The sequence below is a fragment of the Brachyistius frenatus genome, unplaced genomic scaffold (genome assembly GCF_029030835.1).
Source record: "Brachyistius frenatus isolate BFR_SWC_R1_liver_20210118 unplaced genomic scaffold, ASM2903083v1 Contig_47, whole genome shotgun sequence".
NCBI lineage: Eukaryota > Metazoa > Chordata > Actinopteri > Embiotocidae > Brachyistius > Brachyistius frenatus.
Window position 1 is genome coordinate 1,183,029 of NW_027210646.1, and position 23,358 is coordinate 1,206,386.

Below are 23,358 nucleotides of genomic sequence, written 5' to 3' on the forward strand. Positions count from 1 at the left end.
TGTGTGTGTGTTTTTACCAGGCCTCCGTGTAGCCTTTTTTCAGTTTTTCCTCTCTGTGTAAATGTCACGGAGGTCCATCACTCTCCCACTGCAGGAGTCCTCTTAAAAGCTCAAACAGAAACGATAAAACGAAAGTAACAAAGTGCTTTCAATGCTACAGAGATTTGTTAGTTGTTGGAGTTCATCCTACCAGCAGAGAACAGGGGAGGCGGTGGGGGTAAATGCGGGGTGGGAGGCAGCCCCCCCATGGAGTGCAGCAGGGGGAGGGACAGCGGGGCGCCGTGGACCGGGTGGGGGCTGGAGGCAGCAGCGGGTGTGGTCACCGACGTGGCGGGGAGCGCCAGCCCCAGTTGGACCTGAGCGGAGGAGTCCACGGCGGGCGAGGCCAGGGGCCGGTCGAGGCCGAGGGGGTCGTTGCCGTCGGTAACCATGGGGTTGCTGACGCGGAAGCATTTCTCCCTGTGGGCCTTGAGCATATTGGAGAAGCGGAAGCGCTGGCCGCACACCTCGCAGGGGTACGGCTTCTCCCCAGTGTGGGTGCGGCGGTGGCGCTTCATGTTGGGCCGGCTCGTGAAGCTCTTCCCACAGATCTCACAGATGTACGGTTTCTCTCCTGGGAACAGAGAGACACGTCGAACTGAAAAACACACCTGCTTAGCACATTTCAACATTCATCATAAAATGTAAAGCTGCCTTTGTCAGCATTTTTATATCGACAATACATCAAATGACTGCAATGTGAAAGGAGTGGCTCGTAGTGACAAACACGGAGCAAATTATCCTCCAATGCTACAGTTCTCCTCAGCTGTGCTGAGTTTTTTTTTAGTATCTTTTAAAACAATGTTTTGATTTATCCCACAACTTTTTCTTTTTAATATATATTTTTACTCTAAATGCCCTCTATCAGAATTTCTTCCAGCTGCAGCAGGCAGCTGTTTTAAGTAAAAGAGCTCTAAAGTTCCACTTTATGTCGCCTGCCCAAAACAAACATCAGACACATAAAAATAAGGATGAAGTTAGAGGAGAATTTAGTAAATAAAGAGAAATCAGCTCTGCAGCTGGTGGAGAGAAAAACAGTTAGATCAAAGGGGATAGTAGGAATTAAAATCATCATGGATCACAAACACGGCTCTGAACTGAATTATATTGCTTTATGTGTGCTGAATGTGTAAATAAGCAACAGTTTGCTACAAGCTCTCCATATCAACTTTCTAAGGTGTCATTGTTTTCAGCTCGTTTCTGCTGACGCGACAAAAATCAGTTAATGTGTGTTTGAAACACGCTGCTGTGTTTCAGCAACAACACAACCATGAAAAACCAATGACAAGGCAGCGGAAAGTGACTCACCAGTGTGTGTCTTCATGTGCTCATCGAAGTACTGTTTCATGTTGAAGTCCTTTCCGCACCACTGGCACATGAACTGCTTGTGTCCGATGTGGATGCTCATGTGGGAGCGCAGCTGATATTTGTACTGGAAGCGCTCACTGCAGTTCTGAAATGGCGAACAGTAAAAGTCTTTTCATAACTGAGGGTCAAAAGTGCACTCGATGGGTGTTTTCACATTTAGAGGAAAAAGCAGTGTTTGATGAAACTCATCCATAAATGAGACAAATTGAATTTGAATCTTAGCACTATGTTTTTCTTTAAAACACATTGTAAATTATTTCAGTGATAAAATAAAATGCATTACCAGTTTAAAATTGCTCAGTTATGGCCCTCTTGTGAATACTACACGTGATAAATTATATAACTTAAAAATTAAAGTAATTAAAATTTCATTAAACTGAAATTTGAAAACTTTAAATGCCTCGAAGACACAACATAAGAAAATCAGTCTCTATAAAATGAGTAGTTTTATTGCCAGCAGGAAGTCGAGAAGATTTGATAACACTCTTGTAAATATAACTATAAAGTGGCAACAGGTTAATACTTTTTTTTAAACCGCTGGACAAAAGCCAGGGTAGCCGTACCCCCGTTTCCAGTCTTTATGCTACGCTAAATGCCAATGTATAGTTTGACATACAATGTGAAACTACTGCTTGAAGTTCTCAGGGTCATTCAACAAATACTCCCCCATCACACAAATGCAGCAAAAGCCACATTGAAGAAGGTGGAGAGCCTTCATTTACGTGATTGTGTTGCGTGGAGTGAAAGTGATGCCAGGAGCACTAATAGACCAATCAATATTCACAGTTTAAGTGCCTAATGGGGTTCCCTGCGTACAAAGATAGGCGGAAGAAAAATGCTCATTAACAAATCATTTGGCTGTTTGTCTTGGCACATCTGGATGCCTGCCTCATCTGGATTTCTTGACCTTAATATTAGTATTTTACGAGAAAAGACAACATATATATTTAATTTAAATGAAATAGCCAACACACATAATTTGAAATATTTGAAATTTATCTCAGTTTAGCAATGAAACTCTTTGTGCCGGTGAAGTTGGGAGCAGCAGCGTATAAGAGGAGCTCAAACCTCACACTTGAAGGGTTTCTCTCCTGAGTGCTGTAGAGAGTGAACCTTCAGGGACATGCTGCGCTTGAATGACTTCCCGCACGTCTCACAGGTGAACGGCATGTCCTTTGTATGTGCTGCACACACACGCACGCACGCACACACACACACACACACACACACACACACGCACAGTAGAAGATTAGTTAGTGTGACTCAGTATTGAGCTGCTCTTGATCAAATGGCAGCAGGAGGACAAACAAAGAAACTACATCCCTAAAAAGCATTTAAAGTCTGACAAGGAGATGCTTTTTCATTGGCTAATTACACTGCTAAGGACAACGGATGTGTCTCATCTACTAAATAAGTAATTTCCTCTGAAGCTTCCACATTGAACTGTCAAGTGAAAGGTAAATAGAAAAAGGGGATTTTATACAAACCCCTCTTTAAATGCGGAGACATGGATGTAAACAAGGAGCAAAGTAAGTCTGTCTGGGAAATAAATATGCTTATCTAAGAAAGCGCTACCGGAAGCACATCCTGCACAACAATCAGTGGGACGTAGATGAGGAAGCCCAAAGTAACACAAAGTGAGCGAACAGTGGATTTTACAGCCACTCACCGACCATGTGCTTCCTGACATGAGCCATGGTGTAAAACTTCTTCTCACAGATCTCACAGGAGAACTTCTTCTCGGCGTAGCCATGGACGATCTTGTTATGCTCGTGTAACGACCACAGCTTCTTGAAGGCCTTGCCACACGTCACACACTTGGGGGGAAAAAAAATAACACAAGAGTGGGCAAAATATAGCCATTACTGGAATTATTTGGGTATGAGCGATGCAAAAAAGATCATTACCTGGAAAGGTCTTTACAAATACAACCCAGGTGTGTGTGTTTATACAGACATTTGAGCATTCACTGTGGCAGAAAAGCAATTAAGAGTCACTAGATTAAAGCAGTGAATGATCTTCAAAACCACAGCAGGGGTCCAGCTGGTCAGGGCTGATGGGGGTAACAGTGGAGGTACATATCAGAACTGATTATTACCGACTCCCAGTTGACCGAGTTACTGATCCGGACTGGTTTTAATGACTGCAGATGTGTTTACCAGTTAGTAACTACCTGCAGCTACGATTGAAATGAGTAAAGCTGGAACCACTGCTATGAAAATCCGGGGGTTTTGTTAAAGAATGAGGGGGGACGCCTTTAAACGTCGTACCTGGATGCTCTTCTCACAGTCGGTCTGCTGGTGCAGCAGCAGCTCGCTCTCCAGCAGGAAGCGTTTCCCACAGTTATTGCAGATCTGCATGCGGTTGTGAGTGACGTTCATGTGTTTCTCCAGGTACCAACGATTGTTGAAGATGCGGGGGCACTTCTTACATGGGAAGTGCTGCTTCTCCTCCAGCCTCACTTTTTGGCCGAGGCCCTCCGCGTCCAGCGTCCTCTTCCCGCCCTGCCGCTGGTTGGCCAGCGTGGCCTCGGCGAGCGTCTGCCGCAGGGAGGCGGCGGTGCCCGCCATGGTCAAGGCTCGGGTGCCCCGGCGAGGTCGATCCATCATGGCTGGCTGCTCCAAGCCTGGAATGTTGAGGGTGTTCTCCTCCTCTTCTTCGTTCTCCTCCTCATCTTCCTCTTCGCTGCTCTGCCCCAATATGTCGCCCCTATTCAGGTCTTCATCATCCTCTTCTCCAACTGCGTCGTCGTTCTCCACTTCGTTCTCCTCATCGCCCTCGGAGTCTTGCTCACTGTCGTGGCAACAGCCAAACATGGTGGCCGTCTCTGTGGCTGATTTGCCCTCTGAGCCCTTTGACACGTTGAGGGTCTGGTTGTTGAGGTTGACTTCAACGATGATCTGATCCCTGTTGAAGGAGGCGTGGCCATCAACTGTCTTTGACTCCTCTCCATTGCCCTCCACTTTACACAAAGCAGCCACACCTGCGCCGCCCCCCCCTCCCGAGCCTTCCTCTTTCTGATAGTACTGCTTTGTCTGGGATGCCGTCTTGCATGCGTCCTCCACTCTGACCGAGAAGGGGCTGCTGCCTTCTCTCGTGTACAGCCTGCCCAGCTCCGACTCCTGTTTGATCTCCCGGTACAGCTGGCTGGGGGGCATCGCTGCAGCAGATGGGTCACTGCCGCCGAGCCCCTCCTGATTGGCCATATCTGTGCAGGTCGTTCTCAGCGAGTGGCTGCTGATGAGGTCGCGGCAGGAGGCTGCGATGTCGCTCATCTGAAGCAGGGTGGCGGCGTTGAGCACGTCGCGGACAGTGCGGCTGCTCACCAGCAGTTTGGAGGTGTAAATGAAGTTGAGGATCTGCTGCAGCCCCTGAGAGGTCAGGGCGTCCAGCGACAGGTCCACCCGCCGCAGCTGCTTGCTTTGGGCAAAAAGAGAGTGGAAGAAAGGGCTGTAGGCCGCCAGCACGCCCTTGTGGGCCGGGAAGGTGCTGCGCTGACGCACCAGAACGATGTCAACGTCACACAGGTCAGGCTGGAAGAGGCGCTGCTCGTTCAGCCTGTCCATTAAACAGGTGAAGTGCAGAGCCACATCCTCCACCAGAGAGAACTCAGCAGAGGGGAAGTCTGTGGTCTTCTCCACTATGAGCTGGGAGAGAAAGTGAATGAGGGAGAGAGACAAAGAAAGGAGGTGAGATAAAAAAAAAAAAAACTTTCACATGGCAATAAATATGATTTCACATCTCACCACTGCCACATTATTAAGACACTAAAAGTACAAACTCTGAGGTTCAAAGTCCATTCTTCATCTTGAAAACAACAGTCAAGAAATCAATCTAAAAACAAGGTCCATTTATTAACTGATCTAGAGCTTTTCATTAGCATTACCCTAATTAGATGGAGTTTACCCTTTTGTCATCAATTTATGGATTTAAGCCAACAATGACAAGATGTCCTTTCAGTGCTCGGTGCTTCTTTGCCTAAATATGATACGTTTTATTCATCGAACTGAACTGAAAACAATCAGGCTGCTGTGTAGTTCAGTGACACGAAGAAACGCGATGGGCTCTCTGTCACTCAGGGTGCCTCAGTGGGAATTTGTCTTTTCATAAAACCTTTACTGGACGAATGTTTTCTTCTTGCAGGAGATCAATACATGCAGCTCCTCACACACAGAACAAAAATCGATCATTAACGTGATCGTTTAAACACGAGGCGAGGCCGTTTTTGAGGAGGGATCAGAAATGCAGCTATGTTTTCCATCGTATCTTTATTGCATTATTTGTGCTTTGTGTGTGCGTCTTCTTGTTGACCCGAGTGTGTTTGCATAAAGCCCCTCTAGGGAGGGTGTTTCAGACGATCTGACATTACAATAGATAACAGTTTGACAAGTTTTTGCTCGACGAGCCTGTTTTTGCGCATCTTCATGCGTAGATTTCTTTTAATTGTTAGTTTTATGTTATTTCAGTCACATCACATTGTCCATATTCTATGATACTTTTTTTTTTTTTAACAAAGTAGATCATAAATAATGTTGGAATAAACTCTTGCAGCAGTTTTTTTTTTAAATATATATATACTTATTGTGATGCCAAGTGCACAGCACAAAGTTACGGACTGCATGCAAGCTGCATGATACAAGTCAGTGAAAAATCAAAAGGTGTAACACTCAGCGCTCTGTGCAAGGTCCTCAACTTCCCAAGGTGGGTTTATTTTAGCACAGGAAGGGCAGGGTTTCGATCCAGACGGGATGTGAGTGGGGACAGGGCAGCAAACAGAGCACGCACACACACACACACACACACACACACACACACACACACACACACACACACACACACACACACACACACACACACACACACACACACACACACACACACACACACACACACACACACACACACACACACACACACACACAAACGCATATGCGCGCGCGCGCGCACACACACACACACACACACACACACACACACACACACACACACACACACACACACACACACACACACACACAACAAAGACAAACACAGTGTCTGGTCTCTCTGCAAAGACTGACTGGTTGGTGCATTGGTATTCAATGCCATTTCACCCCTATTAGCAGGCTCTCGCAGCACACCCACTCACAACACTTTCCCTGAGGAATGACGAATTATGCACACGACAAAACACGTCCGGAGAAATAATTAGGGAAACCATGCTGAATAAATACTAACCAACCCTCCAAACAATTAATGGAAATTATAATTCTGGCCGTCTTTTGAAGGCAGGAGAAGAGGAGTATTGATACGAGCCTTATTTTGGCCAACATGTTGCTGGAGATGTTAAGGTTGTGAGCCGTAATTACATCTCCATATCTCTTAATTTTGAGTATTAACAGTTGCATGTGCAGGGCCAGATGTAAAACAAAGAAAAAGGGGGGAGAGAGTATGTTCATAATTCATTTCCTTTCCGGACAATAACAATTATGGTATTTATGTAGCAAACAGTGGACTCTTAATAGTTATGAATCACAGTGCAACATCTGTTAATTGTCCTTTAAATTTAAAAAAAAAAAAATATATATATATATATATATATATATATATAAGTACTTTGACTTTCCCTGCATTATGACATATTTCCTCTTTAAGATCAATGAAAATGACTTTTCATTGTTCAGGCTGGAAAATGGATTTGCATTTGGGCCTAACCTTGAAAATCCGGTTCGTTTGAAGAATTCAATTATGGAGTGTTAGATTTATTCATAGTTTTGAGCTGCTAAATTAGACTCTGAGCTAGAGGAGTGGAGATCGGGTTATCTCTCCCCGTGCAAGGCTACAGACAATCGCCCAAGGGCAAAACGCAGCAGCCTTAATCAGATCAAGTATAAGTTGCAGACTGGAAGTTATGCTCCTTTAGCGATAACGATCTGCTTCTTCTTCTGGGATTCAAATAGGACAATGCCGTCAAAGATTAAATTCTGGAGGATGAGTAGCAACCGATTCAAAACACCCACAACCCAAAATGAAAAGGAACCAACAACATGTTATTTGAATTTGTAGATTTAGACTCTTTTTGACAAAACAGCCATGTGAGCGCCGTAATCCAACTTGTTCTACCTCTTCAGGATTGCAGTGTCCGGCCCATCATTAGTGAGTCTGAAAAGCTCCCAGGGTTTGAGCGCTGTGATTTCAAATGCTAAATAATTATGTTTGCCATACGAACCTAAAAGAACAGGACCCCAAATGAGTTCCCAAAGGATTTCACTGCTGTCTGCACAAAGTCTGTGTGCTGCATGGCTGTTTGACTTGTTGCCTTAATAATAAAAAATGTGCAATGGGTCAGTTTGAGGACAAGAACTTTTTTACAACAGGGAGATTTATGCTATTGGTGTAAGTGCACAGCCAGTTTTTCTCATTTGAAATGTTTTAAATACATTTTTATTTCTAAAACTACCAAATGGTTAATTAATTCTGAACTGCAAGACCAAGCTACTCTTTCTTTACTCGTCTCCCAGGGGTCGGGTGCTGGTGAGGATGCTTACATTTACCTTTAATCTCCATCTTTATGAGGCCCTTTTACATGTTTTTTGTTTAATAAACTGAACATGGCTCTTCAAATGTGGAGGCTCTAAATGTTTATCAGCAGGTGACTGAATGACAAAAATCAGTGAATAATTGCATTATTTGCATCAAGACAGATGCTTCATTACTATCTAATCTGGTAGAAAGCAGTTGTATGTCACACTATGCATCAAGGACATAGCCATCTTGGCACATTTCATCTGTAGCCAAACAAATTGAGTGAGTACTTTGAATTGAAAGACTAATCTGACTCCCTCGATCTCTGTCTGTCATTACCCCCCACCCCTGCGCTCTCCCTCCTTTCCTTGGAAATGTCAGGCACAGAGCTTGTTTGCCGTCATTAGAGGGAGCGCCACCTTTAACCAGCCTCTCAGTCAGACGTCTCCCAATACATTATTCATATGTGGCCTGACCTGTGACAAACACACCGCGGGGGGATTACTGACGCACCAAACGAGAGGTGTCATTTAAACTGGCTTCAATCAAAGCTCAGCCCACCCTGTACACACAGATCATTTCATCATCTGCCAAACACAACAATGTCCAAATCCTTTTGCATTGTAGAGGCCGCGGTGGGTCTGTTTCACAAGGCGACTCCCTAGGGTTGATGCATCTTAGTCCCATAAAGATGTATACGACTTAAGGAGAGTGAAACTACAGCATCATGTGAGGAAACCATGATCATCGAATCATCTTTGCACTGCAGTGTGCTTAAAAGCTAGACTGGATCTAAAGGTTAACACTGAAAGGTCATAACTATTTAATCACTGATTATATTTAAAGGGGTGATGTTTTTAGAGAAGCCACCTTTCAGACTCAATGGCCGGTTGATCCTTACTGAAAAATCTCTATTTTGTGCAGACATTCATGGTTCCCAGAGGACAAATCCTTTACTTTCTGCCCTGACTCTACCTCTGGTGCCATCAGCGGGTCAGAAAACGTAACTTCCTGGAGGGATTGGCATAATAATGTGTTACATTTATGGCTCCCAGATGATACATCCTGATGATTTTTTTAATCATTCACTGAAGACAAAGGCCAAATACCAACAACTCTAATGGCATTCCCATCAGTCCCAGCTGCACCTTGCATTTAGCTAATATTAGCATATTTATAACATTAAAGTAAAAGTTGTAAACATCATACCTGCTAAACAAAAAATATGTTAACATGTGTCACTGTAAGTGTATCAGCTCAAAGCACCAGGAAACCTAAGTGCAGTCTCGTCGGGCCGAGCGCGGCTGCAAACTATCAGTGTTGTTTCACTGTGTATTCCATTCAAAACGTTACACTAATTGGCCTGATGGAGTCTCTGTAATTAAATGTCAAACTCTGAAAAGGAACAATTCATACAAACACAAATCCAGCTATTGTTGAGCTGCTCTAATGGGGTGTTGAATTAAGAGGAAAAAAAACTTTCAAATCAAGTTCGTGTCAGATTTGAAATTCGCCACAAATTTGGAGGGATGTTGCATTTTGGGAAGATAATCAGGCATTTAAAAAAAAACTGATGGCGATGCTTTAATTAAGATTCCAACTTTCCAACTTTGAAAGTACTTTCCCACTAATCCAGTTTTGATGAAGCAGTGATGAATGGTGTGCAGGATTACAGTTTGGCCCAAGAGGAGCCTTCATCATTCAGTTTTACTAATTATTATGAATGGGGGGTTGCTTTTGTTATCTTCAGATGATGGTCAGACTCCGAGGTGCAAGTGAAGCCCACAGTTAATGTGTCAGTCAAAGCGCTAACAAAAAAAAGCGTTGAATCCTCACCCAGCTCAGCCGTGTCGGCCCCGGTGGTATGCACTTGGCAGAGCCTCGACTCCTGGACCTGAGCCAGACAGATCTGAGTCCGGGGATGAAACCCTTCTTTCTAATTTGACTTTCACTGGTGAGAATGCCCTTTCTCTCCCACACCTTTTCACTGGACGGTCCATGTAGATTTACTGCACTATAAAGTCTCTGTCACTGTGAAGCTTGACTACATACCGTGGCTGTGACCTCCACCGAGCTGCCATTTTAAAACTTCCCCTGTCTGTTCACTTCCATGTAGTTGGTGCTTGTCTTTAAAAACGTTTTGGAGGCTTTCCACAGTGGTATAACATGACAAATCTTAATCTTCAGTAAAACTCAACAATGTTCATCCTTTTCAATATTTTCTCTTGTGTTGAAAAAAGATGGACACATATTCAGCCACTATTTTGCACAAAGCTTGATTTCTGTGCAGAGAACCGAGCAGCATCTACCTTGGGTGTCTGGTTTGTTTGCTGACCGGTGAACAGACTGAGTCATTAGCAGGGGCCAATGTCAGAGCACAGCGCAGAGTCATGGACGCATCAATAGTGCGAGGGAGGGCAGGTTGTATTCAGGCAGGAGGGAGTCCTGGGGGAAAACACTGCAGGGGGTTAAAGCTTTCTCTCCGTCTGCTGACAGACTGCTCAGACTGAACTCGGTGTCCTCTTACGTCACCTTCTTTCGCTTTTTAAACTGACACATCTGACTAAAGCTGCAGAAAGTGGACTAACTTACCATCACTGAAGATCACTGTGTATTATCCTCCTGAATGTATGCCTTCATAATCAATTAAACCATTTTTATTTTGGATAAATCACCGCCAGGTCTGAGTACAGCAGCTCACATTAATACTGAAATGTAAGAGTAGCTTTGTCAAATAACATACAGGATGAAATAAGCAAGTGTAATCAATTGTAATCTTAAAATGTATATCTATATTACATAGCCGGGAAATATAGCAATATAAATGATGATTGACTTTCAGTGGAATTATTTCTGTAGTCAAACAAGTTTAAAATATGAAAATGAATATTACATTTTCTGATGAATGATGTATGCTGTTTTTTTTACCACTTAATTAAATAGTCAATAGTTTTTTTTTAATCATTCCATCAGACTAGAATTGAAATAATCAACAGAGAATTATTTAGCAAATAACTGAATAAATGTTTGAGGCATTTTTTTTTTAAGCAAAAAAACATTTAAACATGAGATGTTTCAGCCTCTCAAATGTGATGATTGGGTTGTTTTACCTCATCTTATATTATAGTAAACTGAATATCTTTGGGTTTGGGACATTTTGTGAAACCAAAAACGCCATCTGAAGATGTCAAACTAGACTTAATGGAAAAAACGATATTGTTTTAGAATATTTTGACATTTTATGGAGGAAAATAATTGCAGATTGATAATAATAAAAAATAACTCAGTTTGAGCCCTATTTGAGACAGATATATATTTTATCGTTTTATCAAAGACCAATAACAATGACATTGAGTTACAGTATAGTTCTACCCCCAATCCTAAAACAACTCAATCTGAACCCCAAAAAAATCTCACAAAAGACAACTTGCTTGAGACAAACTCTCCTTATGCAGAGTGACGTCTTTCCACTTGGACATATGAGCATCGGGAAACAAAAAAAGAGATCGCCCAAACATTCACTCACGCGAAGGCAGCAATCCCATGAGCTCATGCCCAGGCCCCCTTGTCACCCACTGGGGTGGTGGTGGAGGGGGGGGGGGGTCGGTGGGTGGGTGTGCCGTGCCACGTCCACCCACAGAGCACTTGAACATCTAGTAAAGAGCACACTCAGCAGCCCTCCTCACAGCGAGGCCTCCTGCTGAGGGGGCCAGTGCAGGGCTCGACGTGACTGACACCCGGAGGAAGGAGAGTGGGCACCGTGTCAGGCCTCATCTCATTCACTGGCATGGAGATGGTGGAAGAACACGCGGCCCACCCCTACACACACACACACACACACACACACACACACACACACACACACACACACACACACACACACACACAAACACACAAACACACAAACACATATCCCTGAGTCATCATCAGTGCAGTCGAGAGCGGGGCATGACAGGCCTGAATACAAACTCTCCACAAAGAGATCACCCAGTTACAGCTGCAAGTTTGGTCTCGCATAAACGTCAGAGTGCTTTTACGTGGCGGGAAATGGATCAGCTCACGCGTAAACACAACCAAACAGAACGGGACAAGGGCATGTCAGTTCTGGCAGAGTCCAATCAGACAGCCATTAAAAAGTCATCAGGGTAATGACTGACACCGTGTCCTCTGTGTGCTCACCAGACCAGCCCCTGCTGCTGACGCCAAACGACAGGCTTAGTCTCCGGGATGCTGAGCCAGAGATGTGACTTCTGATTCTCTGGGTGAGAATCGTGGCACAACTTAATCCTCCCGTGTTATCTAGTCCAGGATACGCGCTGGGCAGGACCCGCGTGGATGGAAAGTAGTCTGCCAAATGATTTCCTTGCTTTTTAGTATGTGTGTCTAATCATGGACGGATAATTGAATGGGCCTACCGGGCATAGGAACAAAGGCCCAAGGTCTCAGGGGGCCCCCTTTGGCCAGGGCCTCTGTATTCTGTCAAGAGACGTCCTCATTTTTTGTTGGAGAGACTAACAAGTACAAGGAGATCTAAATCAACCTCAAATAGCAGCAAAGTCACTACAAACAGACACAAAACGACCACAGAAACACAAAACGACTACAGAGAGACAGAAAAGGACTACAAATAGACATGATCACAAGGACAAACAAAACAACAACAGACAGACACAAAACAACTGCAGAGACATAAATCAACCACAAAGAGACACAAAATGATCGTCTATCTTTCAGTCTCGGGCGTCTTTCTCTTATGTATGCATTCGGGGCCATTTACATGTCTGTGCCCGGGGGCCCTTTGTCTCGTAATCCATCCATGTATCTAGTGGAAGATATCTCCTGTTTCTGCAGTCTGCACTGCTTCCTCTCTCCAAATCCTATCAGCACAGAGACCCAGCACTGACCTTGAGGTAGAAGAATATACAGTAGCAGATGCACGAGCACATCCGCCCACACGCCGGCAACCCTGAACACTCTATGCATTCATACCTTCATCATAATCATGCGTTTGTGCCAACGTCAGTAAACAGGAAATAAAAAAATTGGCCGCACGTGATGACACTGCAGATGAACGAGAGGATCTAAATGCGAGTGTGCACTCACATTATCCTGCTATCAAACATGTTGCTCCTGCACAGACGAAGCCAGACTGGTGGTAGCACAAGTGACAAGGTCTCGCTATTAACAAGCCCCGTGGTGATCATCACAGCGCTATGATAAAAAATGCTAATAAAAATCAATGTTCAATGACTAAAGGGGGAACCACAGCAGCGGGCGGCAGCATACTCACTGCTGAGGTCACACACGGCACGGTCACATGCACTGCCACATTAAAGTGTAGTGTAATACTAACAGGGAAGGCACTGTTTATCGGATAATAATGGTATTAAAGCCTGACAGTTACACCTTGTGAAATTAGGCTATGGGATTATATAATCCAGACAACTAGTGATGCGTGTGATGCAGATTGGTGGAAAATCAATCATCACAAAGCTGCACTGACAAAGACAGCAAAACATGAATTTAAAACCAATTTGTGGTGGACAACAACCATATCCCTGCGAGCTTGGTTAACATTTTGTCATTATGATGTATTTGCTTTAAGACTGAATGAAAACTCAGAACAGATACAAAACTATCAGAAACTACTTAACAGTCGCCAACTTCATTTTTATAATAAAAAAAAATGTTTGCATGAAGTTCCTGCTGATTGATGGAGAAGTAATCCAGTATTCCTAAAATACTTGGCTCAGTCAGGATATCTTGACCACTGCCCCATTGAAGACAGACATAGTTCTTGAAACCTTTCATTAGTTACCAAACTATTTAATGGCAAAAACAAAAAAGTGAATCAACCCTTTTTAAGTATCTGTATTTATGCATAAATTTGCCTTGAAACAAGGTCACATTCTCATCTAAGTTAGTTATACCAAAAAACAAAAACAAAAAATACATTATTTTAACTTCTAACACTGAAATCATGATATTGTTCTTATTGTCTGAATTGAATACATCACTTAAACGTTCAGGGTAGGTTGGAAAAAGTATTTGAACCCAGAGGCTAATAACATCAACAAAAGCTAATTGGGGTCAGGAGTTTGCAAACCTGGAGCCCAATCAATGAAACCAGAGTGGAGGTGTGCGGCTCATATTCATATGAGGCCAAAATAAAAAGATCTCAGAAGACTCATGATCAAAAATCGTTGATTTGCATAAAGCTGGAGAGGGTTACACAGAGACCACAAAGAGTTAAAAAATGTTGATCACTCCACCGTTAGACAAATACTTTACAATGGAGTCGATTCAGCACTGCATAAAAGCAGGATGCTCAATGAGCTAATATCTCTGTTGGCGAGTCGAGCATATGCAAAGTCTCATCCAAATATGGTCAACTTCCGACCAAACTCTAATCTTCAGAACAACGGCTCACAAACCAATGGGTGACGTCACGGTCGGTCGCAGCTTGATACCGACGTGAAAACACCACCTCAAAGCAAAGTACGGTGGAGAGAGTGTCGTGATGCCAAGTTTATCAAGGTAACTTACAGGATAATGATGGCTTTCTGTCAGCTGAAGCTTAGTGGAAAAGGGATGATGCATTCAAAATGAATCTACCACAGAAATACAAATCCAGCTTGTAGAGCGGCCCGGTCACACCCAGACCTGAAGCCGACAAGAGATGCTGAGGAATGAGCTCCAGAGAGCCGTTCACTCCGGTCATCCTGAGAATATGGGGCAGAAGAATGGTCTAAAACTCCTCCTGAACTTTGTGGAGGTCGGAGCTGCAGCTACTGGAGACGTCCGTTTGAGGCTACTCCTGTAAAAGGAGGTTCGATGAGTTGTTAAATCCAAGGGTTCATTTACCTTTTCCACCAGTACTGGGTATGCACACCAATTACTGTTTGTGTGGTATTAGTTCAAGCAGATTTTGTGCGTCTATACTCGTGACTGAGATGAAGATAAGATGACATCTAATGACCAGTTAATGTAGAAACCCGGTCATTTCAATCAGACTTTTTCTTCCCGCTGTATAAGTGCAATGCTAAATCACAGGCGTAATGAATCTACTATGTAAATAATAATTAAAATAATCATACTCTCTGGTTCTGATGAATATTTGTAAATCTAAGGAAGGGAAAGTCAAATGAACTCAAACAACCTGAACTGCCTGAAAACTGAAGGAGATTTCAGGTGAAGTGTACAGTCGGATCATTTCAGATACAGCACCAGGAAAATCCTAAATTACTTGACAATTTGCTGCTGGTTATGCAGTTTTCTCTTTCCACCACTTTAGCTAATTATTTTATTCCCTTCAGCCTAATAAAACATTTTACTTTCTTAACCACAGCAATCACTGCTGGCTGCAATTAATAAAGACAATATTATCAGCATTAGTGCTGCTCTAATCCTAGACATCCAATCTCCCCTCCACACTGTAGGCTTTTCCCCGTCCTAATCTAGCAGTTTGGACTTGCCCCAGCCTTGCCCTGGTGGAGCGCCACCAGCTTCCACCATTAGATTTAAATACATTTCCATCTATATGTTAATGCAACCACAGGTGACAAGCCAATCTACAACTGATATGCGTTTACCCGAGCATGAAATTGGGGCGCACAAACAAAAATAGGGACGAGAACACAGCATGCGCAGCGTCTTGGCGACTTCCAGTACATTAAAATGTGACAGCGTGAGCGGGATTGCCTCAGCTGCTTGATTTGCAAAGTCCTTTTAGCGGCTTGTCCTCTGAACAAACTGGACGACGGTGTGTTTTATCATTTTGTGGAAGCAGAGGACAGTGTGTTTGTGTGTTTGTGTGTTTGTGTGTGTGTGTGTGTTTGTGTGTTTGTGTGTTTTGCCCAATCAGGAGTGATGCTGGAAGAAGACATCAATCATCGGCCGTCTGGAGTTGAGATGACGAGCGGTTGGATAATCAAAGGAGCTGCCTGGAGGTGGGGGTTTGTGTGTGTGTGTGTGTGTGTGTGTGTGTGTGTGTGTGTGTGTGTGTGTGTGTGTGTGTGTGTGTGTGTGGTGCTGTAGGTGGGGATGGGGAGGGACCGGGAGGGGGTGGAGGGTGAGGGGCAGCGATGAGGTTAGAGCGTCCGCACTGAAGCTCTGCCAGGAAGCTTGTGTCTGGGCCAATGAGCTGGGAGAGGAAGCGCTGAGTCAGGAAGCCCGGCCAAGAGAGGGGGCCCGTGGTGCTGGCATCTCCTCCTCGCACACACGTTGCAACGCTTCACACACCACCGCTCTGCTGGAGTCATAACACACTGTTTCCAAGCCAGCGCCGTACACGCATGTGCGCGACGCTGGCGCACACGCCCCGCCTGCTGAGCACGCATTCATCAGTAAACACTGGGATGTGGCACCAAATACCTGTGGCACAGTAAAGTGTGGAGGCTCGTGCAAACAGGGATATTTCCATTTGTAAAAAAAAAAAAAAAGCAAACAAGGGGGGGGGGGTCAAATTGAACTATAGTCAAGTCTGAAGTTACTCACTCTAAATCTGTCTGCGTAAATGATACAAAAGGGTGAATGATGCACCTTTGAAGTGATCTATTAGAGACAACAGATAAGTCTGATGTGTAGCAGAGAGCAGGTGCAGACATACCCGAGGGCTATTACACAGGTTGAAACTGTGATATCTTCATTATCCCTTTCATAGCATGACACAAAGAGAGAAGAGGCTAACACAAGACTCTAAAGAGCTCCTTATCAGAGGAATCTCTCTGGTGTGGCGGTGTGGCAGTGCTCTGTGTGTGTGTGTGTGTGTGTGTGTGTGTGTGTGTGTGTGTGTGTGTGTGTGTGTGTGTGTGTGTGTGTGTGTGTGTGTGTGTGTGTGTGGGCAGTTGATGTGTTTGATGAGAAGGTCAGAGAGGAGAAAGAGGGGGGAAAAAAACAAAAACAAGTAGAGGAGGAGCATTGGCTTTCTATAGCCGCAACCAATCAGAGGAACGGTGAATATGAGCTTGAAGGGAATCGCACGACATCGACACAAATACACTTACTCACTTTGCGGTGAAGAGCCGAGATGAGACGACTGATAAAAACTCTTGTATTGGTTTGTTCCTGTATAAAGCTACAGCGATCGGCTTATTAAAAACTGGAAGCGGGGTGGGTGGGGAGGAGGGGGGCGGGGAGGGGGCCCGGCTCGCCTGGCCCGACCCAGAAGCAACGAACTCCGCCTGCAGCGTCTCAGGCAAACAGCTGCTTTACAGCGGGGTTGTGATTTCTTGGCTGGGAGAAGTAGCTTCCAGCAGAGCCAAGACGTTGTCTGAAGTTTTAGGAGAGCAAAGTGAGGATTCTTTCAAAAACAATCACATGACCAGTATTTATTGTCCCGATAACCCCATCAACAAATATTTGGTGCGACCACTTTTCGCTTTTAAAACGGCACCATTTCCCCTCAGGTGCACGAGTTCACAGTCTGCCAAGGAGAGCAGTTCTTCTATCGCTTCACGTAATGAGAGACTGACTCCGTGATGTTGCGAGCATGTCAGCGGGGAGCGTACACACCAACACCGCCGTCAATAGCAGGACTTCTTTATTCTCCCCGTCGCTGACGTGGGACCAATCCGACGCCTCCCGGATGACACTGTGTGACGGGTAAGAACGTCTCTCATCTTTGCGGTCATGGAGAACCCTGTATAAACATCAGTTTGCTCTTTTTACACTCAGTTTTCCATGTCCTTGTGGTTTCCAGTCTTTGTGCTACTCTAACTGCAGCTCAATATTTGACGCATAAACATGAAGTCTTTCTCGTCTTCCTCAGCAAGAAACTGAATGCACCCCTCCATCCCCCCCCAAAAAAAGCCAAACTACTGGTTAAGGATAAAACTTGAGTTTAAGGTGAGAGAACTTTGTGATCGTAGATATAGTAAATATATTTTCCCAAACTTTTCTGCCCAATTCTATCTGAGATCTGTGCACTACTCTAACGCAGATAAGCAGCTAAAAATGGATAATGGTTTCATTCCTGTATAAAACCCCCATTAATCTGCGTCTAGGACTGAGCGTCAAACAAATATTTGTGATGATGACGATCAGATCAAGGATCCCTACTTTTCTGCTTGGCAAGTCTCTGAAAACAGCACGAAAACTCATTCCCATCTGCTTTAAAGCTCCTCCTAAGTCTCTCTCTCGCTCACTGGCCTGAATTCAGCTAAAAGCTATAAGAACACGATAGATGCCGCCCCTCCGCCCCCCCCCCCCTTTTTTTTTTTTTTTTTTTTTTTTTTAAACTCTCTTAATATCTTCAAATGCCTCACAATGAAAAGCTAATAGGAATCCTCATATCAAGCTTTACTGTATAAAAAGAAAAAGCTGTTTGGGCTCTTTGATAATGAAGTCTTTTTAAGAGAGAGAGAGAGAAAAAAAAAAAGTCAAATGGTTAAATAGAAGAACTGTCTTAAAGCAGATGTAAACACAGCTTTGTGGCATCTGCAGAGAAACAATAAAAAATATAGATTTACTCAAGGAGTAAAAACTACCTGAACTTCCTTCAAACAAGATTGTGCCATTTGAACCGAGAAGAAGAAAAAGGAACCTTACATAAGCCCATTGAGTTTGATCTTGCTGTCTGCCCGGCCTTGTCCACTGCTCTTAATCTCTGGGGCATAAATTAGCAGCACCTACAGTATGCTCACAGTTCCCACGGAGCGCGGCCCCCGACGATGTCTGCTGGAGTTTGTTTGCCGGGTCTCGGGGAAATAGCTGCACTTGTCACAAAGACTAAAAGACAGTTTCCTCACTCAGCACCCAGAGACAGCGAAGCCTCAAAGTCAAGGGTGGGCAGGAATGCCCTGAATAGGCGGTTACGTAAAACTCGCAGCACCCTGAGAGGAGCGAGAAGGAGCAACTCAGGACCTCTCGGTGCCGAGTGAAACTAAACTGTAGCACATAGCTGTACGCAACAAACATCTTTAGGGAGAACGAAACTGAGACACATTTAGATTTTCACAGCCAGTCGCATAAGGACAAAAACAAATAAAGTCCTGTCAGCAGAAAAAAAAAAGAAAAAAAAAGAAAGAAGGATGGATTATAAAACAACGGCCCCAAACCACAACTACACAAGAACAAGAGTAAAAGATCACTTTGTTGCAGTTTTGTGTCTCTTGCATTTCTTTGTGGTTGTATTTGACATCGTTTTAGGCGTTGTTGTGTCTCTGTGGTCAATTTCTGTTGTTCTTTTCTAATCTTAAAATGCTCTGTGACTGTTTTGTGTCCAATTTGTACTCGTATTGGGTTTTTTCCACCTGTTTTTAGTAATTTTGCATCTGTTTTGCATATTTTTGGGTAATTTATGTGTCCGTTTGTGGTCATTATCTGTTGTTGGTTTTTTTTCACTTTGATCTGTGCAGCTGTTTTGTGTGCATTTTTTTTCCACACATTGGGTCTTTTTTTTTTTTTTGGATCTAATTTTGCATCTCTGATTGTTTTGCACCTTTTTTGGTCATTTTTGCCTTTTTGTGGTCATTTCTGTCCGTCTCATTTTGAACTCCGTTTCGTGTCCAATTTTCACTCATTAGGTCTTTTTAGATGGTTTTGCACCTCCTTTTAGTCAATATGTTTCTCATTTGTAATTGTTTTGCATCTTCTCTTGGGTCATTTTTTTTTTTTTTTTGTCTCTTTGTGGCCTCTTAAGTTTATTTATTTTCATCAGGTGCTTGTTTTGCATCTTGGTGGGCATTTTCTATAGCTCTTCTATAGTTTCGTCACTCATTTTGAGTCTCTTTGTGGTCATTTGACTGACTTTCTAACCTGAAAATGTTAACAGTCACTTCATACACGGGCTCTTGTCCAGGAGACCCATGACCCCTTGGGCCGCTATGCCGTCGCTGCAGGGCCCGTTCAGTAATCCATCCATCACCATGAGACTTGGCGTGATGTAAGGTACGCTATTGAATAAAGACTAAATTAGCTGGGATTAATCTGCTTTTCATGTCAACAGTGTAACTGCAGAAACTATCTGGAACATGTTCACCAAAACAGTCAAAAGATATCTGTGATCGCCGGTGCATTGCATTTGCTGTGCACACTTTGCACTTTATCGCAGTTTGCTTTCATACACTTGCAAAAAACAAAAAAAATTTAAAAGGAAAAAAAAAAAGGAAAAAGAGAAAAAAAAAAAAACACAGCAATAACCAAACCTCCCTCTCCCTCTCCCTCCACCAGAAGCCACCCAGCGAGCACCAGGGCTAACCCTGCTGACCTGACCCAGATATTAACCCAAGCCTCCAGATGTGAACGCGCACTGGGATTACTCCACCACTGCATCAAGCTCCACATGCTTTCCTAATGAGGCATCCTAAAATGACCCCGGAGACAGAGCGGCCAGCCTGCCTCACTATTCCCACAACTCTCTCTCTCTCTGTCACAGTCATCCTCGCTCATGAAGGAGGGATAAAAGCATCTTAGATTCTGGTTGAAAATACAGGTTATCCTGGGTGACAGGGGATGTTAGTCAGTAAACATGAATCAGACATGTCCCTACAGCAACAGCAGCACACTACATAGACTGTGAAATTACACGTTGTACAATCAAATATTAAGATTGTTCTGCTTTAAAAAAAAAAAAATTAAAAAAAAAGCATAGAATGTATTTGTAATTATTTGCACCAGGCAGCTTGAACTAAAACCTTTGACATCTCTAGAATCATTTCACCTCTACTTGAGTGTCACCTGCAACCAAGTAAAGTTATTAAGACAAGAAGAGTGACACCTCCTGCAGCTGATTCTCTAATGCATGCCTGAATGTCAAAGCCTGACAAACTTGCCCTGCACCGGCTGTCTTGGCTCGGAGAACAAGGAGGCACTTTGAGTTACACTCATGCTGTCTACGTTTGCACCAGTCACGACCCCTGAGTCTTCAGCAGAAGCGCCCTGATATGAAAGAATTTAACTCCTTGTCTGCATCAGTGCAGCTATTGTAGCCATCGCATTCTTTCCGGGGCAGCTTCAATTTCCAACTTGTGCCATGTCGGCAAGTTACAAACTTCCCTGCTAACGACACAGAGCACGGCACACATGTATGACAGCCAGTGGCACGGAATCACGACGACGCACAAGTGTGGCAAGTTTGATCGGCCTGCTAAGTAGCTCAAATTTGCAAGAGATCAAGAAGGGACACACACACACACACACACACACACACACACACAAAAATAAAAAAAAATAAACAAAAATGCAGCGCAGCTCTAGAGCCTACCATTTTGATCCGGCGTTTCGAGGCTCGAAGGAGTCCCAGAATAACTCCTTTCGCACCAGTTTTCCCTCCGCCATGAAAATGACCGTGGAATTGTCACATTTCTTCAGTTTTTGCCTGCTCTCAGTCTTTTCCCCCCCGTGCTGCTGTAGCATTCAGACAGACAAAAATGCAGAGGCTGCTTTTGCAGAAGGAATTGGTGATTGGAGCTCGGGGATCATATGGGCTTTTTGTCAGACGCTTTTAAAGGGACACGGTACTGTTTAACGCGGAGTTGCGAGACGGGCGCATTTCTTTGTACCGTGCGGGAATATTTGGAAGTGAGGAGGAGGAGGATGAGGAGGAGGAGGAGGAAGACGGAGGAGGACACACGCACACAGTCATATGGCGCAAACCCGAGTGCGCTTTCCTCACCCTGCTGTGCGCGCCTGCAATTGTGTGACGTCACGCGGGCAGACAGATGCGGAGGTCAGGGAGCCATTCATTTCCCATATTACAGAAACTTCATTTCCACCATGAATATAGCCTTTTACTGCCCGGATAGCAAACATTCATTCAAACTGTGTTAAGTCAACGTTATTCTGTCAACATTGATTTCATTGAATCAACGTTGAGCTCGAACGTTGATTCCTAATCACTTTTGCACCCTCGGTTAACACTGAAACAACATTGAAATCATTACTAAAGATCAACAGCACTTCAGTGGTATTTCAAACGATATTAAACCATAGTCAAATACTATTAATACTTCAAAATATTGTAAAAAAAAAAATAAATAAATAAAAATCCCCTGCTTTATATACAGCCAGGATAACTGTTATGAAAGATATGTCTATGCCCTATATGGATGGCTTTATCTAATATATAAATGACAATGGACGTATTTTAAAAAACAACATATTTATTAATTTAATTTAGTTTAATTTCATCCATTTTCATTTCTCCTGTGTCTTTTTAGTACCGCCTGTGCCAAGGCGAACTCTGTGACTCCTGTCTGCTTCTGTTAAGGGCATCTAAAACAGAAGATATAGAAGAAAAAACATCTTCAATGTCAGATATGAAAATCCTCCTTCGTGTTTAAGATAAGTAACGGTATATCTTAGTTTGTTTAGGGAAACAAAAAAGGCGGTAATGACGGGAACACATCCAGCTAACGGGCCCAGGGCCAAAAACTGAGGTGCACCCTCTGCAATATGGGGCCTCAAGAATGACCTGAAAGTACTTTATGGTAATATTCACTTTCTTGATTGAGATGACAAGATCAATACCACATCTGCAAAGGCTACAAATGAAATATAATCTGCTAATTATTGATTTTATGTCCTGGTTCCTGCAAAAACTCAGAGCCTCCAGATTTCCTGACATTCAGGGCCCCGCAGCCTCGTCCCGTGGCTCCCATAAGGATCCCTGGACGTCACTGCCACTAAATCCTGAGCAGGATATAATCATAAACACTTCATGTCCACTCAAGAGGAACTGAGAAGTCAACCTTTACTTTTAAAACACATTCAGCAAATAGTGCCAGTTTGTATTTACACCACAGTATGTGAAACTGGGCGGCAAGCGGTTAACATTGTTGCCCCACGGCGAACAAAGGTTCTGGGTTTGAATCCGGGCCTGGGCCTTTCTGTGTGGAGTTTGCAAGTTCTCCCTTGTGCCTGCGTGGGTTCTCTCCGGGTAGTCCGGCTTCCTCCCACCATCCAAAAAACATCTCGGGCTTAATTAACATGCATCTTAATTGGTGATTCTACTAATTGCCCTTAGATGTGAAGGAGAGCGTGAATGGTCTTTGTTTCCGTCTGTCTCTATGTGTTGTGATGGGACTGGCAACCCGGCCAGGGTGTACCCTGCCTTCACCAATAGTAAGCTGGGATCGGCTCCAGCCCCCCCCCCCTCCCCGTGCCCCTGTTCAGAATAAAGCGGGTATAGATAATGAATGGATGGTATGTGAAAGTGTGATAAACTGGTGTAGTTTAAAAACAGCTCAGTGTTTCAGATTCTGCTTAATATTTCAGACAAGCAGAAACTAAAGAGAGGGAAACTTGATGAATAGTGACAGCAGGCTAATGATTTTAATGAAACGTCAGGCTGAGCTCAAGTGAAGCTCCCACATTTGGAAAAGAACCCTGAAAAATCCCACTTCGGTCCATGTGCAGCGAACACCTTCACGTCCACGAAGGCAAACATATACATTATATATAAACACGCACACACCTACACAAATGAAAAATAAACAAAAGCCCGAG

At 43.9% G+C, this 23,358-nt stretch overlaps 1 protein-coding gene across 1 annotated transcript; it reads right to left on the bottom strand.

Annotated features, from left to right (window-relative positions):
• Nucleotides 1–88: 88 nt before the first annotated feature.
• Nucleotides 89–21,368, bottom strand: zbtb47b (zinc finger and BTB domain containing 47b). The gene is made up of 6 exons (XM_069703537.1): nucleotides 21,116–21,368; nucleotides 3,678–5,054; nucleotides 3,077–3,224; nucleotides 2,476–2,591; nucleotides 1,348–1,492; nucleotides 89–613 (listed from the first exon to the last, which is right to left on the bottom strand). The coding sequence occupies exons 1-6, from the start codon at nucleotides 21,116–21,118 to the stop codon at nucleotides 168–170; spliced, it is 2,235 nt and encodes a 744-aa protein (XP_069559638.1). The 5' UTR covers nucleotides 21,119–21,368; the 3' UTR covers nucleotides 89–167.
• Between the last annotated feature and the right edge of the window lie 1,990 nt (nucleotides 21,369–23,358).

Excerpts from the sequence above, each read along its gene's own strand:
- zbtb47b (XM_069703537.1), bottom strand. Across the intron at positions 2,592-3,076 it reads TGTCAGGAAGCACATGGTCG|CACATACAAAGGACATGCCG; the intron begins GTGAGTGGCTGT and ends GTGTGTGTGCAG. Across the intron at positions 614-1,347 it reads GCACATGAAGACACACACTG|GAGAGAAACCGTACATCTGT; the intron begins GTGAGTCACTTT and ends CTCTGTTCCCAG.